Genomic DNA, 18,920 nt, shown 5'->3' with positions numbered 1-18,920 from the left:
GCCACTGAAAAGAATTTGGCTGCAAGGCTGAGCACACTTCCTGGCGGCCTGAGTAGGATGTAGCAGAAAATGGAAGTACTCAAGTAAAGTACAAGTACTTTACGTAGGCCTATAGTATATGACTAAATTAACTTAGGTATATTCAACCATGTCAGCTCCATCCCCATAGCACCCATCCTTGTTAACGAGGAACCACTCTAGTTTATGGAAGATTTCACCTATCTGGGCAGTCTCATCAGTAAGGACAGCGGGGACTCTAAAGATATTAAAGGAAGGCTGGGAAAGGCTCAAATTACCTTCTCCCAACTCCGACCTATCTGGAGATCAAAACAATACAGCCTTAAAAGGAAGATGCTCCTATGTAAAGTCTATTCTGCTGTATGGTTCATAGAGCTGGCGAGTTGTCAAAAGAGACATGAGGAAAAGGGAAGTGCTCCTTAATAAATGCCTCCGACAAATATGCCAGATATTTTGGCCTAACAAGATCGTCAACGAACTGTACAAGAAAACATGAAGCCGGAACATCAACAAGGACATTAAGCATAGACGCATGAGATTGATAAGGACATGTATTGAGGCTGGAGCAGGATAGCATCATAAAAGTTGCCTTAAGATGAACACCAACTGGCACAAAGAACCTGTGAGGCCTACAACCACCTGGAGAAGAACTGTGACACAAGAGCTGGAACGTAACCTGTCATTGAGAAAGGCCCAACATGCTGCCAGGGATCGAATGCAATGGAGAGAGCTCATTGAAGCCTTATGTCCCATAGGGGATGAAGAGGAATTATGATATTACTCAACCATTGTCTGGAATAACAGTATTATCTATCTAACACCGTTGTTCTCTTTATTATATACATCAACAGTCTCTCCTGCCCCTCCTTTTCCGCTGTAGAAGTCCTTCTCCTTTTTGTTACACCCTCCCTCTCTCTACATCCACACAAAAGAAAGACATTGACATTTATTTCACATGTTTACTTGAACTTCAATAGCAATACAAGACAATCAGAACACTTCAGGTCAATATGTACAAGGATCTCAGGGGGTTGCAGAAAAGTTTGTATGTTTCATATGATCTCTGGCTCTGGAGTCAAGAGTTTTGTTGCACACTCCATGGCAATGAGTTCCATCACCGACAGTTTGTGGCAGGTGGAGGGAGAGGCGGGGCAAAGATTTTGGTCTTGATGTGAAATGGGATTGGTTTAGAGTTCAAAATCAGCAGGAGGGGATGTGTGTAAGAGGCCCCCCATTTGATACTGATAAAATGCTTCACTGTGATACATTAATTATACAAGAATGATGTATATACACACACTCACACTCACACACACACACACACACACACACACACACACACACACACACACACACACACACACACACATCCTTCACACTTCACTTCACTCCACACTCATGCATGCTTATAAAGCTACACAAGCACACTCGGACACTTTCCTCCTACAGTATGTAGCCTTGTAAAGCCACTATAAAGTCATGCACATGTTCTTTGAAAGGATTTTTTGGCAACACACAAGTGCTTCTTTGACACACTGTTTGCTTGCTACAGGGAAGGGCAACACCCAGCCGACAAACCAATAGAAACTTAGACGATAGGCCAATAACGATAAGCACCAATGAGATGGGAAGACACAGTAGGGTTTCAGGAAAGACAGGGTAAGGAGAGGAAGTGGAGGAGGAAGAGTAATAAATGGATCACAGTCATAGAAAAGTAACAAAACATGAAAAGGGGGAAGTCTCGTGGTGATCGGGAGATAGAAGCAGGGAGGAGCCATCCCTGTCATCATAATTACCTTCATCATCCATCATCATTATCCTCTTTATCATACTCATCATCATTTTCATCAGTTTGATCATTATTATTTGTTATTATCACCCTCTTCCTCCTCATCCCTGGTTTCTATGCCCCGATCACCACCGCCCTAGTCACAGGCTTGTCACCCGCTGCATCTGTCCGTCGTCTCCCTCCGAGGTGGGCTCTGCTGTGTACACTGCCTCTCCATTGGATGCCAGCGGCGGCGGCTGGTAGAAGGTCTGCAGGTGATTGGGCCGGGGGCCCAGCGGGGGTCGCCCCAGGCTGTAGGGCAGCTCCAGGGCGGGCCGCTGGGGCTGGCCAGTGGGGCTGACCTCTTCCTGACCTTCAGGGCTGCTGTCGGGATAGGAGAGGGTCGGAGGAGAGGAGCGAGTGTAGAAGCGAGGAGGGGAGCTGCTTCGGCTGTACACCTGGGGGGAGTGGCGGGAGTAGAGATTGTTTGGAGGCGAGTTAGTGTCTCGGGGAGCGAAGATATTTGTCGGGGGTGAGCTTCGGGGGAAGATGCTGAGTGGAGGCGAGCGTCGGTCCCCGGGGTAGAGCGGGGAGGGGTTTGAATCTCGGGCGTAAATAGGTGAGGAGTCAGTGTCAAGGTCTAGGTCCGGGGTCAAAGGCAAAGCAAAGCTCTCAGAATCTTCTCGTTCGCCGTGGTACCGGAGCGACCCTCTATCTTTCCCTCTTTTTCTCCCGTCGAGACCGCCATCTTTGCTCTCGAACATGAAGGATTCCTCCCTGTCTATATCCATCCCTCCTCTCCACACATCCAGTGCTCTATCCTTCTGTTTCTCATGCTCCCGCTCAATCCCTGCTCTCCATCCATCTCTGTCCTTTAAAAACAAGGATTCATCTTTCTCTCTGCCCATCCCGCTTCTCCATCCGTCAATTCCGAAATCTTTTTTCTGAGTTATAAAAGTCTCTTCCTGGTCTGTCTCCCCCCGCCACACCTCAATCCTCCCCCCTCTCTTCTCCAGCAGATGAGATTCCTCCCTCCCTCTCTCTATTCCAGCTCTCCATTCGTCCATCTCTCCGTCTCTCGCCTGAGAGGTAAAAGACTCGTCCCTCCCTCTTTCAGTTCCTCCCCTCCATTCGTCCATCATTTTGTCTCTTTTTAAGAGAAATGTCTCATCCTTCTCTCTGTCCGGGCCACCTCTCCATGCCTCTACGCCTGCCTCCCTCTGTTTCATCAGCAGCGGCTCCTCCAGAGCCTTGTACAGGGGCTCAGACTCTTGTGGGGGAGGGGGAGGAGGAGGCGGGAGGGGCCTGTCCCGGTAACGCTCCCTGTCTCTCTCCCTGTCCCTCTCTCTGTCTCTGTCTGTCATTCCACTCGGCTCCACTGTGCTGCGGTGGCGAGACAGGGTCCCAGGTGTGCGACTGAGGGTGGAGTAGGGCCGTGCCTGAACGTCAGGTGGGCGGGCTTGCTGCCTGTCCTGGAGCCCGCGGCGACTCAGAGTGCCTTGCAACGACCTGTCCCCGTCTTTCAGCAGCTCACGGGACTCAGAGTCTCCAGAAACCCGGGAATGTGACCAGCCATCTTGTAAACGTGGCGTCGTGGCTTGATCTTGTCCACGTGTTGTAGAAAGTGTCTCAGCGTCTTGTGTGTGGTGCCGTGAATGCGCCCAGCCCTCTTGTGCATTGTGGCGTGTGTTTGGCTGCATGGTGGCAGCCCAGCCCTCTTGGGGTGGCTGTGCGTGTCGAGTCAAAGTGGCAGTGTGTGTGAGAGCCGCCCTTTCATGGTGGTGAGGCCTCGCCAGGCTACCGTAGCGCTCAGGGGGAACAGGCATGGCAACTGAGGGCCTCAGGTTGCTCTGCACAAGCTCTGAGATTATCATCTTTTCCAGGGCCGCTGCATCAGACAAGTTACGATGCATTCCAGCACCGCTGCCCAGATCAGTGGTCCCGTGGGGAGTGAGGAGGGCCGGGGAGATGTCATCACCTCCTATCCCAACTCCTCCCTCCCGCAGAAGGTCAGTGCTGCCCACCACTCCAGCTCGGGACCCAGGTGTGGTTCCCAGACCGTGCAGGGTGAAGGTGTTAGGGGTGTAGCCTCCATTGAGACACACACTGTCCAACCCACAGGACTCCTGGCTCTGGGACACACCACCCTCTGTTTGAAGAAACAGGAAGATGAAAATTACCGAACAGCGATACCTTAAAAAGATTTACATAAAGAAATGTACATGAATGAACATGTACATGAATGAGCAGAAATCATGTGTGGGTTCATGTTTTGGTTCATGTGCCTACTGAAGGTGTTTGGATATTAACAATATTATTTGATGAAATGTTTGGTTATGTGCACATGGCAGAGATGTCCAGTATGTTATGTCTTCATGATCAATGAATAATTAATGTGTGCAAATGTTGCACATAGGTCTATGAATTGCACAAGGAAGTGACGCTCAATGACTTGAGTGAGCACAATGAAGGAGAGCTCATACTCTGCTTGTTTCTGAAGGTTCCTACTGGGCCGTGTTAAGACAGAGAGACAGAGAGGGAAAGTGTCAAAAAACATTTAAAAGACAAACAATCAAGGTCAAAAAATAAAAACAGAACACCACACGGGTATAAAAGAAAAACATTCCAGCTCTTCAATCCAAACGATCCTTCTGAACCAAAACAGAAAAATTACAAATTGTACTGGAAAAAGTCTTAGACCACTCAGAGAGAGCCAGGCACTAAAAACCTAAGCGATAAATCGGTTGGCTCATATTATTTGCTCATTTATTATTTGTCAATTTTTTCACATATACTGTATATTATCCCAAATATATTGGTATCTGCAAGTAATGTATGCTGCCAAGAAATTGGGTAAAGATAATGTGTTTTTGAGCTCATTTAGAAAAATTGTCACCAATCAATCATTTTTTATTAATTTAAGAGTCTTATCATGGTCACAAATCTTGTATAATGCAAATTAAGGTATTCAAGGGAAATGTAGTTTTTTTATGTAAAAAAAACTTTTTTGTATCTCTTCAACATTGATATCTGTATTGCCCTAAAAAATCCACTATAGGTTGGACTCTATTCAACAAGCAAAAAAACAAAAAGTAGACAAAGAGGGGTTATTTCCAAAACTGTGTCAAAACATGTCAGATAATGAACATATTATACTTCCTTGACACTTCTGCTGTACACCTTTTTTTATTGATAAACTGGAGGGAGCATGCATCCAGAGAAATTTTTTAATGTCAAGTAAAAGGTTTTGCAAGGTACTGAGAGCTGTGTCAGAACGTTGGGATGTAATGTACCTGTGGAGGTAAACGGTTGGTTGTATCCCTGTGCCAGCATGGTGTCATAAGGAGAGGCTCCAGCATGAGTCTGCAACACTGGATTAGTAAGGAAATGGTTCCCCAAAGCAGCTGAGGAGAGAGGAATAAAACTAAATACAACATTCTTGAACAACATGAGAAGGCAATTCTGACATTTAAAAGAAAAAGATCTTTACCTCTGTTAAGAGTAGGTGTGTTGTTGACGTCTGCAGCGATGAAGGACGATTCAGTCTGTCTGCGAACAGTGTCGTTCCACATCCTCCTGATACGACTCTGGAACACAAATGTTCCACACCAGGTCAGACTGCCTCAGACACAGCGAGAGAGGAACAAAGAGCTTGATATATAGAGGCACAGTCTGTTGCAATGTACCTGTCTGTTAGCAGTAGCTCTCCGACTCTGGCTGCTGGTGTAGCGGCTGTTGGACCGCAGGGCAGCACCCTTCACCGAGTCCGGAGAGCTGGAAGAGGAAGTGACGCAGCACTGCGAAAGACGCAGACATCGGCCATAGTCCTTCTGACCCTACATGCAATATCCAAACATATCTTGGTCACAAATGATGACGTTACAGAGTATTGCAGTTAACTAACAAAATAACACATGAACAAATAGACAGACCTTCCTGGCAAGGGTGCAATGCAGTATGGTGATGAGGAGGCCCTGGGCGGTGTTAAGGGAGGAGAAGAGGTAAGCCAGAAGGAGAGACGGAGCACACAGGAACATGAGGCCTGAGGACCAGGTGACGCTCTGCAGGAAGAGCAGTGTCAGGGAGCCCACTGCCCACGCCCTGAAAATCAAATTCAATTTCTGACGATTTCAACAAGAGTTTACTTACCTAAATCTGTAAAAATGCTGAATTTCAGGTCACCGAGCTAAATGGTACAGTGTGGTTCTACTTTACAGGGAAGCTCAACCATGAATGAAGAGAGAGTTTGTGTACGTGCAACTAATATCAATGCAGGAACAGTTTGCACACATCCACCTTTAGCAGTGTGCCACCATCCTCAAGGGTATACATTTAAAATGGAAAAACTACAAATAAAGACGCATTCAGACTCGTTTTTGGTGTACAGCCACTTGTTTTAGCTCTCTTTTTTCCTTGGCAATTATTCCCATCTATTTTTCACTATACAGTTTAGCTAAGGTTTGTCCTTTAATCTAAATGCAAAGAACGCAAAGACCATATAGTTCATGCTGCTGTCAAGACTGCTTTAGTACCTTTTATTCTGGTCTTTTAAATGCTGTTAAAAAATGTTGATATTTAACGAAAATGCTAACGATTTACCGTTTGACATCTGTTTCATGTGATTTACATTGGCTCCGTATCTCACCTAAGATGAGTCGTCAATATCTTAATTAACTACAAATCTCTACGTGGAATAGCTCTTTCCTTTAGCTCAAGAAACATTGAAAACTATGAAAATAATACAGCAATACAAAGAAATATGCAGGGAAAAAATAAGGACAGTTTTATATCAACCTGTTTCAGTTCATGAATTCAAATCTTACTATTTTTTAGAATTATTGTGTGATTGGAGCCAAAGCTACTAAAATCTAAAGAGCTCCGCTGGGATTTTATACTTACCTCAAGTTGTCATGGCGACTGGAGTCTGGCTTCATAGCAGCAGTGCTGTGCATCTTATGTAAGGTCATCACCAGGACAACTAGGTTTAACTGAGACCAAAAAGAACGAACCACAAACACTGTTTGGTATACATATTCATTAATAATAATCAAATGTCATCACACACTGATTGATATGAAATTTATTTGAAAATGTACTGTAAGAGAGCAATAACTCTCACCGTAACAATAACACCAACAGGTCCAAGGAAACTCCAGATGAAGTAATTGTCTGTTCGCAGCCAGCATCTACACACACACACACACACACACACACGCAAGAATTTACAGATGAATAGAAGTAACTTTATCTATTCAAAACGTGCACAGTCACACACATTAGTCAACTTACGCAGTTTTTGAGCCGTAGCCTCTGAAGTCTATGGCTGCGGACACGGCCACCACTAGCCCAGGAATAGAGTAGCCACACAGGTAAAAATACTTCCTCCTGGAGTTACGTCCCTCGAATACCTCCCGCTGCAGCAAGTACAGTTCCACCGCCTCCAGAAACAACCAGCAAAACACAGAGAGCAGCGAGAAGTGCAGCAGGCCAGCAAGGATGGAGCACACAACCTGCAAATTTAAATAAAGAAGTAAGAGTAGTTTTAGGGAAATGCTAATTTACATAAAATGCTTTAGAATACAACAGTAATATCCAAGCACTGACTGTGTATTGCGTCTTGTTGGCACCAACAAGAAAGAGCAGTTCAGTGACGAGCAGGTTGGCCCACAGGTTGCAGTGGATGGTGCTGTGGTCGGTGTGCCAGGGCGCCCCCTGGCAGCACAGGGTGGTGAGGCAGGTGGCCAAACACACCAGTGCTACGGAGATGCCAACCCAGGAAACCACATAGACGAGAAGCTCTTCTACGCCGACCCCAAACTGAAAAAGAGAAGTATACAGGAAAGAAAGCCCGGAGAGATTATTTATCTGATTGTAAGGAGTACATGCATGAATGTCAGAACACATGCAGGTGCAGGTGCAGATTTGTAAGCATATGTGGATGGGTGTTTGGTGGTGTCGAGTGCTGGTGTGTTTTTGCCTCTGGTTGTGTGCCCCAGTGTGTTGCACAACATCTGTTCAAATTAATAAAATCACATCCAACAAAGGCAACGTTTTGCAGTGAAACATATAATTCAATTTCATGGCAGGACAAAATAGCCTGCAGTACATATCACTCTCTCTCTCTTACAGCTACAACCCACAGTTATCACCCCTCTGTGCTTGACAGTGGGGGTTAAGTCCAACTGTGCTACAGCAAATGGGTGCATAAAGGTTAAGTCAGAAAGCGTTTGTTAGTCAAAGATGGAGCTGGATTCTTTAAATTATAGTTTGGCACCTGGCCAACTAAAAACAAGCAGCAGTGGCAGTAGTAGCGCTTAATCCAGTGAAGGAAATGTGTGCATGGGTGTTTTAAGTGCTGTGAGAATATTGGCTCAATATTTTACAATTAAACATACTGAAGTCTCATTGGTGTATCTTGTGAGTGGGACACTTCTGCTACACTAAATGTCATTGTCTGTCTGTTCTGTATGAGAGAAGGTTCATGCAAATCAAGAAAAAATGGCCTTATGGGCTAAAATCTGCTTTCTGTCTGCTATTTGCGGTGTGTTATTTACCGCAGGTTGCTGATAGGTCATGAGGACAGCATAGCTGGACAGGTGGTTGCAGGCGCAGGTAGTGTGTGTGTTGTTGGTGTGTAACAGGCGGCAGCCCTGTGTAGACCACCTGCCACTCCCAGAAACCCCTGATCCGTTCCAGAAAGAGCAGTTGGGGCCAAAGTGATTATCCAACTGTGGAGACAAATGCACACCACAACAGAAATGTTACTTAGCAAACAGGTTCTGCAGAATATGAACTTGCTCATTTTTCAACATAAATTTTGAGGGATAAGATTTTCCAAACAGACCTGCAGGTGCCTGAGAGTGAAGATCACTGGCTCGGAGAGGTACACTCTGTTCGATCCTCTGTGCACAGAGGCAGAGATGACATGGGAATTGACCACTAGGCTCCTACGCCTGGCCTCTGATCCCTGGCCCAGACCCAATCCGAGCCGCAGAGTCGAATTCTGGGTGGTCAGGAAAGAGCCAAGGTTCTTATAGAGAGAGAGGACTAGCTTCACCTGACCTGCAGAGGAAACAGGGACATAGTGATGCTCATTACTTGTACCACCTATAGTTTACCAACCCAGGCAATATACTTTATAAAACTGAGCTGTCACTGTGTACAACGTTGATAAGTTTTAGTGTGTGTCACACACCATTGTTGCTGTACTGCTGCAGAGCCAGTGCTGATATCTGCAAGATGCTGTCGCTGTCATAGGAGTGAGGGAACGTCAAGTCATGTATGTCTGCCTCTGTATTTAGCACATACACCTCCAGATCTGTGCACACAGAGGGAAAGCTTACACAAACTGGTAATTTCCACAAAGTGTAAAGCAAAAGAAGCATTTGAAAAAATTAGACCACATACCAACATTTGGTGCCCTGTCACTGAAGCGGCCTTCATAGAGATTGTTAGCCAATAAAAATGCTCCTTTTTCTACTGCGTCTAACAGCAGTGATGCTGAGTGGGACTGGTCAACACTGCTCATATCCGCCCAGGACACCAGAGCCTCAGGACCCAACAGGTTATCAACTGTCTGAACAACCGCCTGAGAGAAAGACACAGTGTTTTATTCTTAGTCCTGATTAACTATCTATCAATCTATCTATCTATCTATCTATCTATCTATCTATCTATCTATCTATCTATCTATCTATCTATCTATCTATCTATCTATCTATCTTTCTATCTGTTTATCTCACCTGAACATAAGCTCTGCATGTGCGTTCCCTTTTCTGCAGCTGAAAATAAGAAAAACTTATGTTAGAGTCATCAACACTGACATTTCCGCTCTAATGTCAAAGGAAAGGTCAAGTACACTTTTGCAATGACAACAGTAACCATTTACCTTGTTGTAATTGCGTGCTGCTGACTCTTTATTGGCTGGTCTCAAGGCCTGGAGCTGGGAGTCCAGGATATCCAATAGTTGTTCAATTAGCTTGACGGACATGCTGACATCACCGGCGTAGATCCGGCCGCGGGTCAGGTTGACCAACTCTCCAGCGATGTTGGCAGCATTCTCTCCGCTCTTGATCTGGAGTGAGGCGGGGGTGGTTGTAATGTCAAATATTTTGACATTTAAGAGAGAAGTGCTTGCTGACTTGCTTTAGGGCATTTGCACAGTGTGTGTGCACGTGGGTGTGAGTGTGTGTGTAAATATAAATGTGTGCGTGTGTATAGGAGTGCGCTTTTACATAGTACAGAAACCATTCATCATTCACACGCATTCATACATTCAAACCTATATTTAACTAGTTTAACACCCACTGTATTGTTGTTTTGGGTGTGTGGGTGTGTGTGTGTGTTTGGGTGTGTGTGTGACTAACCTTCTGTGCAATTTGGCTGACCCAGGGAGAGGTGCAGTTGGAAAGGTCAGGCCCTATGGAGCTCCAGCCAACAGGAGATTGCATGCACTGATAGGAAGCTATACCTGCAGATACAGACAGGGTGACACAGACTGTCAGAAAGAGAAAGGATAGCTCTTTTTTTTAGTACCGGAGATGGTTTGTTTCTCCTTGCCATGCATCTTTTACCCACTACATTCCTTTAATTTCTGTTCCCATGCCAATGTTTGCCATCCGGCTAACATGGGCTTCACTTAAATGGGATTCTGTTGGAATCCAGTAATGGATACTAAATGTTTTGTTTTAGTTATTGGACATGAAGATATCATTTTACTAAGTTATTGCTAAAGTGTTAGCAATTCAAAAAAAAGAAGTTACTTGCACATCATAACGTCTCAGTGACAGGTTTGTGTAATCAAAGATTCTTGACTTGGAGAAAAAAACACATTGAGTAAGTAAAGTGTTAGTAACAAAACTTAAACTTAAATTTAAACATCCAACAAAAAGCAACATTAGCATATATTTAGGGCTGTGTATGAGGCCACCTGATAAATATAAGTACAATATTTACGTCCCTTTTATATATTTGTACATATTATCCATGAACTCACCATACAAAAACACCTAGGTTGTTGGCTTATTAGCTTTAGCTAGTTTCTTCTTTAATAAAGTTTGAAGTCACTAACTTTAAGCAAAAACCAGTGAATGCACAGGCCAAAAAGCTCAGTAATGTAGCAGATTTTTTTTTTATTGCAACCTTGTGTAGTCTATGTATTTCATGAAAAACTCAAAACATAATTTCTGAAAATTCATTGTGGCCTGTGCCACACTCACATTCAGTTATTAACATGATTTGTAATACTGTATCAGATAATTCCCCAGCGAATTCATCACCTCTGTGCTGAAACTATGTCCAAACCATTCGACATGATTAGGACCAGACAAAATGCAACACGGGTTTATGGCCATAATCGTTATTACAGCTTTTGCTCAGAGGAATCACTGGGCTAAGGAAGACAGCTGCACAGCGAGAGGAATAGTTGAGAAGCTTCTCTTGACACTATAACCCCATTCTTCTTCTCTCTCTCTCTCATCTGCGGGAAAGTTCAAAGAGGGGGCATCCGACTACATTTCAAAGGGAAACGAGATACAGATACACACATGCATCAAAACACAAACACACACACACTCGCACTATCACACGGACACGCACACACACAAACACACACACACACACACACACAAACACACACACATACACACACACATAAACACAACACCAAGACTGGCATGCTGACATCTGCACACCTACCCAGTGACCCTTTTGGGCAGGGCCTCTCCACAGTTTCTCCCTTCAGGGTGGGGGGCCACTGCACTCCTCGTGCCACCCGGCCCTCACATCCGCCCACCTGACCAGGGCTCCCAGGAGCCAAGGGGACACGCAGAGGTGGACGTGGAGTCAGAGGGACCATAGCTGTGATCGGCCGCTGGTCAAAGGGTCCTCGGTTGATGACGCCAATAGGGTGAGAAGCCGACGGCCGCACTGGGGTCAACGCGACAGTGGCCGTGTATGAGCGGACAGTAGTCATCAAAGAGGAGAGGGGACCTAGAGGGGCAGAAACGCCGTTGATTCTCGTTGAACATCATCACACCAGTATGTCCAAATACACAAGGGCACTTGTTCCTCAAACCTTTAGTGGGCGGTGGTGGTGTAAACTGTAATGGATATCTCAACACATAGTAGTTATTCCACACATACAGCTGGTTGTCTCGGGGGTTGTAGTCTATGGAGGAGATGTACTGGTAAGGGTTGGGGAATGGTATTTGAACGGGCAGCTCCTGTCCACGGCTGGTGTCGTAGGCATAAACAACCATGTCGCTGCCGACTCGGCCCTCTGCCTGCCCCTCATCATCCTGAAAGACGGAGCGCACGGCATAGAGCACACCACAGGCCATGAAGGCGTTGCTCGCCCCACGCTTGTCAAAGCCGGTGGCCCACGTACCCTCAAAGCGCAGGGTGTATGGGTTCACCTGCAAAAGAAAGAGGACATAAGCAGATGAGAGAACTCAGTACTAAAAGCCTTTTTGTTTTCTCTACCCAGTCATTGATCTGTTTTTCTTACTCCTACTGTACCTGGCTGACCACGATGCGTCCATTATTAGCTTCAGTAGAGTAGATCACCCAAAGGCCGTTCTCGTCCACCGCCAGATCAATGTCTGACTTCCCTCCCCAGCGGTAAGGCGAGGTGTCGTGGTAGTTGGCATTGACCACCACTGCCTCGCCACTCTTGATGCGAGTCCGCAGGTCATATTTGACCAGGTTGCGCGTTCGCTCTTTGTTGTAAAACACGGCACCGTCATACACCACAAAGCCTGTACCGTCCACACGGCTAGGCAACCTAGGACACAGAATGATGAAAGAAATATGTATGCATGCATGTAGAGTAGATGCAAATTTACACTATTTATATTTACATGTAATTCATTTAATTAATTAGGAAAAGAAAGTTAAAGGCACTGAAAACCTTTTGATTTTAATCAGCTTAATTTCATCATACTGGTCCTACATGGACACAGTTTTCTGTAAAGATTCAACAGATTTGTTCATTTCACTTGACATATTTCTGTATTTGTGTCTTGGTCTGTGCTCCTGTCACTGGTTTGAAGTTGGCTGGGCTCAGTTTGAAAAAGACACATAATTCTGTGCACCAATCAGGATTTAACTTTGAATCATAAACTAATGACAGTTCTGTTCCCCTTGTGCATGAACACACCGCCGCTAAAAATGCAAACTATTTGAGAGAGGGGTAACAAATTAGTGTTAAAACTAGCTACGCCAGGATAAACACAAGCAATTAATAGTATCAAAAATGGTTTTAATATGATTACAAACTCTGCTTGTTGCTTAATTTGTAATAGATACTTGATGATATACAGATGTAATTAACAGTTATTTTTGGATTTTGGATTGTTTGTGTATTGTTTTGAGTTTTTTGACTTTGTTGAGCAATTTGGTCAACTATGCTTGTTTTTAAACATGCTATAGAAATACAATTGAACTAAAGTTAACTGAAATGTTATATTCCCTTTTAAATGCTTTATTCCCATTTTTATTGAATTGAACTGGACATCAAATTAGCCCCAAACTAATGGTTATTTTTATTATAAATTAAACCATTTAGATTGACTTTGGATCAATTGATTAATCGTTTAATCTATATATTTTTTAAATGTCAATCATAACTGTCTAGAGCCTATCCAGGCTTAAGGTCAAATCTGCAACAATACTGAGAACACGCCCTACTCACTTATAGGTGGTGGTGATTCTGTTCTGGCGGTAGTCGTCCCAGGAAGCATACTCATGCAACGCCTCTGTTCTATATGGCGTCCACGGCATAACGTACAGCCTGTCACCAGCCTGCAGCGGGTCCTTACACCACGCCCCCGACTGATGCTCTGCCTCCAGGAGAGAGGAAGCTGGCTGGATGCTGAGCAGTGAGCCGGGACACACGAAAACTGGAAGCCGGGAGTTAGGAGGGGAAGAAAGCAGGATGTGAGAAAGAAGTGGATGAGGGAGGGAGAAAAAGAGTGAGGAGGGAAATGAGGGAGAGAAAAGAGTAGAAGGAGGCAGAGAGAAAATGGATGGATGCATGAAAAAGGATAGAAATGGATGCAGTTGATGCAGCAAGAAGAAAAAAGAATGAGAAAAAGAAGGAGGGATTAAAAAACACCTGTGCTGATCTCGAGAGGCAAGCAACAGAGACATAAAAGTGTTGAAAATCACACACTGTTAGCGTGTGCGTGTGTGCGTGCGTGAGTGAGTGAATGAGTGTGTATGTGTGTGTGTTTGTGTGTGTGTGTGTGTGTGTGTGTGTGTGTGTGTGTGTGTGTGTGTGTGTGTGTGTGTGTGGTCAGTAATACAACAGGGACACTGGAATGAAAATGTGCGGGTTTCTTTATAAACGTGTGTGTGTGTGTGTGTGTGTGTGTGTGTGTGTGTGTGTGTGTGTGATTGTGTGGGTTAGTGCAAAAAGAGTGAAAAAGAGTGTGAGGTAGAATCAGGGACGCAGAAGGCAGGGCTGAGTTTTGCCTTGAAGTGAATGAGAGGGCAGGTTAGTTTACGCCGAGCACAACGATTGGTCCACCCACATGTCAATAACTGAATGGACATATATGTTTACTGTACAGTCTCACACTGGCATGCAAATAGGCATGCACACACACACACACATACACACACACACACACACACACACACACACAAAAGCAGTGCTTGGTAAGCACACATCCTGAAGGATATACAATCACACACATTTGGTCTTATTTTTCCTATGAAGATAAATAAGGGGCTCTTCCTATAAGGGAAGAAAAGGGAAAATAAGCAGAATGAAGAGAATGATTAGATGTGTAGGAAGGAATGATTCGGAAGAAAGGAAGGAAGGAAGGAAGGTGGATGAAGCAAGAAAGACAGAAAGAAAGAAAGGTGTTTGTGTGTGAAAAGAAAATAGAGTGAAATAGCGGGAAAGGTGTAAAGAAGATTGTGTTTATGTTTGTGTGAGCAGTTGTGTTCATGTTTGTGTGTGCACAGAGGGGCCGAGGGAGAGAAATAAGAGACAGAGAGATCGACCAGGAGCAAGAGAGATGAAGAGCGACTAGGTGCAGAACCTGGATCAAATTGGATAAAAGGACAGGTCTCAACAACGAGAGATGAATAAAATGGGGGTTGAAAAAATAACCGAGTAGGAAATGAAAAAAAGGGGGGCAACATCCAGCATGACTAAGAAACAACGTCCTAGGGTAGGAGGAAGAGAGAGATGGTAGGAAAGAGGAAGAGAAGGAGAGAAAAGAGGGGGTCGGGGGTAAGGAGAGATCAAGATGCTACAATGTTTTGTCTTTACCTTTTTGGTCCACTTCTACTCAAGCATAGGAAAAAAAGAGGGAGAGAAAGAAAGAGAAGTCAGAGGGTGAAAGAAGGGAAGTAAAGAAAAGCCAGAAAGCAAGCAAGAGAGAAAGAAAGAAAAAAGGAAAAAAAGAAAGAAAGAATTGCACAGATGAAGACTTTGGAACTCATTCTCACTACAAACTTTTTTGTTCACATAAAAGAAAAAAGAAGCACAAAAGAGACCCAGCATACTCCCCTCCTCTATTCTCCTCTCCCGTCCCTTCCCCCCCACCCTTCCTCCCCCTTTTCCATCCCTCCACCTCCCTCGGTCTCTCCTTCCCTCAATCAGGCTCCTGTAGAGAAAAGAGAGCAACTTCCACGGCGGGAATCTGAAAAAGAAAACACACACACGCATGCATGCACAAGTGCACACTTGAATATGTGCACACACACACACTTACAGAAGAAAAACAGTATGCAAATGTCCTACAGTTTCCCTCTCTCTACTTTCTCCATCCAACTTTGTTGTTATATTTTTAACATAAACACACACACACACACACACACTCCCTGAGAATTATTTTTTTTTTCCTGTCAATCAATCTATCAGGAATACAGTTGACATCAGAGGTCGTAAGAACAAATAAAAAAGACTATAATAGAGCTAGGCAGAAAGAGGTTAAATCTCTGTGTTTTGCGTGCACATGCACATATTTGCATGTAATTTGTTTGTGTATGTATGTTGTTTATGTGTGTTTTTATTTAAATATATGCATACTCACTGTAAGGGACGCACTCATACTGGATCTCCAGGTACTTGTATGTTCCAGGACAGGGGTCTGGGAAGACGTCGACCCCTGCAACTACCACACACTGAGTCCTGTTGTTACATCTGGAGGATAGCAGATGGATGGATGGAGTTGTGAAATGGGTGTGTGAAAGGGATGATAGAAAGAGAAAAAACAGAAGTGATGAAGAGTGATTAACAGACAGAAAAGGGGAAGCAAAAGACACTCCACTTGTCTACTGTCTCTCTCTCTCTCGATGAATATTGATCAGTTCTTCTAGGAAAACACTGCTGAGTACACAGCTAATGGTGCAGCCAGGCACTCAGACTCAACTGAAGAGATTATTGCACTTGCACGTACACATGACTCAAAACACAAGTATTGGCTTTGTATAACGTTTCCTATGACATTAATCCACACGTATGTTGTACAGGTGTGCACACATACTGTTTGAAGAAACAGTAGATGGTCCCATCGATTGGTTTAGTTGCTTCCAAAATGTTTGCACATACTCAAATCTGTAACCCAGCACATACACACCTCTGGGCCATAATCTTGAGTGCATCTGGGAGGTAACACTGTGTGTTCTCCATCTGGAAGGGGTCTGCATCACAGATCTTGTCATCAGTGCGTCCATAGTTGGCCGTCTCCACCATAACCACGTCACTTCCTGGGCAGCGGAGCTCTATGGGGTAACCTTCACATGCCAGTTCCCGGCGGAGCAGTCCGAACGGCATGGCGGCCCGGGACATAGCTGCTCATGAGGGGTGGATGTTTGTTCAGATGAGGTAGAGTGTTGAGGGGGAAGGTAGGGAGAAAAAAAGAAAGAAAAAAGGATTTATTTAGGAACGATTATAATTGAATGTCTTCAGGCTGCAACTATTTTGAGAATCCACAAAAAGCACTGCTTTGTAAACTTAGAGAGCAAATTAATCTGGTTGTCTCTTTGTAGAAACTTGGGAATAATGTGATTTTGAGCAGTCTGTATGAAGAGCAAAACAGCAATTTAGTATTGTACTTCCATAAAGTTGGAGAATTGAAAAGGGACAGATGTTTGTATTTATTTTTTGGCATCTTAGGCCTTTATTTGTATACAACAACTTAGACTTGAAAGGGGAGAGAGAGAAGAAATGACATGCCGTGAAGGGCTGCAGACCGGAGTCAAACTTGCGCCCACTGCGTTGAGGAGTAAACCTCTATATATGGGCACCTGCTCTACCAGGCAAGTTAACCAGGGGCCCGTAAGGCAGACAGATTTGTGAGCGTCTCTGTCAGTATGCCAGCTCTGCCGGTACTTTGACCGAAATGCTCAGCATGCTAACCTGCTCAAACTGATACTGCCGACATGACGTGTCAAATTTCATAGCAATACAGCCAGTAGTTGTTGAGACATTTCACTGAAAACCACAAATGTGAACTTCATTCATGTGAACATTTGAGTCAGGGGATCACCAACGTCAGTAGGATTCATGAAGGTCTACACAAAATGTATTGGCAATCCATCTAAACGTTGTTGAGGTATTTCAGTCCGGACCAAAGTTGTGGACCAACATTGCCATCCACAGAGGCACGCCACTATCATGATTAAACAAATTGTCAAATTTGAAGCAGCAGAGACTGAGATATCCAAACTTTTAGACCCTTGTCGGGGTCTGTTATGAATTTGTAGGCTAAAAGCCTGAGAGGAGATAACCCTGATGACATCATTTTCATTTTTTTTTTTTCAGACTTTAAGAAGATCTTTCCAGAGCCAGAGAAAACAACTGTTTGTTTTAACAATGGAAGTGGTACTCCAAGTGAAGATTGTACAGACCTCTATATATGTAAAATGGATAAATACTGATACAGGAATTTAATCAGCCATGACCAGGTACGTTGATACACACTAATTTCCTAATTACAACAAATGTCATTTAAACACCATACTCTGATTACCTTAATTGAAATTTGCTGATACCTGTACTTGATGTAATCAGAAATTAGTGAACCCACATTTCTGCACTGTTGACACCTTGAGTGTGATTTAATTTATTCTTTAAAATGAATGTGTAAATGTTTACACTGGAAGGATTCCCAGATGCAAACAGAGTATGATTGCTGACATATATCACACTGCACCTCCACTGTGACACCTGCCATGTGTTGCGTGGGTACATCACCATTTATTGTGTTTTAAGTCAGTGGGGAGGATGGAGCTTATACTGGCTGTCAGATGCTTGGTAACCACAAATTGACAATAATACAATTTTATTACTTTCTTTGTATTCCTTTGAAAGCTGGATCTCCCTGTGTGTCAACACACCTGACTGCCATAATAATCTATGTAAACCAGGGTTACTGGAGAAAATGGCATTACCAATACATTAATCCAGTTGTCCATCATCTTGAGTGTCATGTACTATACATATGAAAAGAAGCTGTTTGCTGCATTAGGCATAGACCCACATTCATTTAAAGTGAACACGTTGGTGTGATCAGTATGCTACTTGTGTACTGTAACTGTCCGTGGTGCTGAATACATTAATGAGTGAATGATTTTTTATTTGCAGAAAGTAGGAGCCACAGGCGGCTTCTGAAGTAACTCCCTTTGCCAAGCTGTACACTTCAAACGTTTTAGTAAGCTTTTGTTTATGTAAATTACAAGATGACTTCGCTCTTCTTTAAAGCCAAATTGTACAACTTTTCACGACAACTTTGCTCACTTTGCAAAACAATGACTTATATTTGAGTCACACAAATCTACGTACCACTGGCATCATCCTTTGCGTCCTTTAGAATTTTTTTTGCAATTTTTTCTACTGATTGCTGTGTCAGTGTCAACACATCAGCATGATTCTACCTCAGCACAGTGACACTTACCTTGACCGGAAGGGGCAACGTGAGCCAGAGTGAGCACACACACTCCCAGGAACCACAATGACGCAGCCATGCTGGGCAGGAAGAGTTAGGAAGTCACACCACCAACTGCGTAAGGAGAGCCTGGGGAGGAAGCAGTGGAAAGGTGAGATTGAGAGAGAGAGAGATAGAGTGTGTGTGTGTGTGTGTGTGTGTGTGTGTGTGTGTGTGTGTGTGTGTGTGTG

The 18,920-nt window shown here is 44.1% G+C and overlaps 1 protein-coding gene across 6 annotated transcripts in view; it reads right to left on the bottom strand.

Annotated features, from left to right (window-relative positions):
* Positions 1–963: 963 nt before the first annotated feature.
* The window catches only part of LOC117958771 (adhesion G protein-coupled receptor L1-like), a 24,186-nt gene continuing 6,229 nt past the window's right edge, over positions 964–18,920 (bottom strand). The window contains exons 1-25 of one of the 6 annotated variants that reach the window (XM_034895406.1): positions 18,700–18,769; positions 16,381–16,594; positions 15,835–15,944; positions 15,069–15,083; positions 13,479–13,686; positions 12,305–12,569; positions 11,862–12,201; positions 11,483–11,776; positions 10,153–10,256; positions 9,675–9,860; positions 9,529–9,567; positions 9,194–9,374; positions 8,982–9,104; positions 8,631–8,848; positions 8,341–8,514; positions 7,391–7,603; positions 7,076–7,296; positions 6,906–6,972; positions 6,686–6,774; positions 5,719–5,887; positions 5,473–5,622; positions 5,277–5,373; positions 5,080–5,190; positions 4,270–4,293; positions 964–3,935 (exon numbers count right to left, since the gene is read on the bottom strand). In XM_034895406.1, the coding sequence (XP_034751297.1) occupies positions 1,948–3,935; positions 4,270–4,293; positions 5,080–5,190; positions 5,277–5,373; positions 5,473–5,622; positions 5,719–5,887; positions 6,686–6,774; positions 6,906–6,972; positions 7,076–7,296; positions 7,391–7,603; positions 8,341–8,514; positions 8,631–8,848; positions 8,982–9,104; positions 9,194–9,374; positions 9,529–9,567; positions 9,675–9,860; positions 10,153–10,256; positions 11,483–11,776; positions 11,862–12,201; positions 12,305–12,569; positions 13,479–13,686; positions 15,069–15,083; positions 15,835–15,944; positions 16,381–16,594; positions 18,700–18,769 (5,670 nt within the window). In that variant the 3' untranslated portion in view covers positions 964–1,947. Of the gene's footprint in view, positions 3,936–4,269; positions 4,294–5,079; positions 5,191–5,276; positions 5,374–5,472; positions 5,623–5,718; positions 5,888–6,685; positions 6,775–6,905; positions 6,973–7,075; positions 7,297–7,390; positions 7,604–8,340; positions 8,515–8,630; positions 8,849–8,981; positions 9,105–9,193; positions 9,375–9,528; positions 9,568–9,674; positions 9,861–10,152; positions 10,257–11,482; positions 11,777–11,861; positions 12,202–12,304; positions 12,570–13,478; positions 13,687–15,068; positions 15,084–15,834; positions 15,945–16,380; positions 16,595–18,699; positions 18,820–18,920 lie in introns of those variants that run through there. The other 5 variants (XM_034895407.1, XM_034895399.1, XM_034895408.1 and 2 more) reach the window with 5 other exon arrangements.

This window comes from Etheostoma cragini, chromosome 2, assembly GCF_013103735.1.
Source record: "Etheostoma cragini isolate CJK2018 chromosome 2, CSU_Ecrag_1.0, whole genome shotgun sequence".
Classification (NCBI taxonomy): domain Eukaryota; kingdom Metazoa; phylum Chordata; class Actinopteri; order Perciformes; family Percidae; genus Etheostoma; species Etheostoma cragini.
This window is presented reverse-complemented; position numbering and strand designations above follow the sequence as displayed.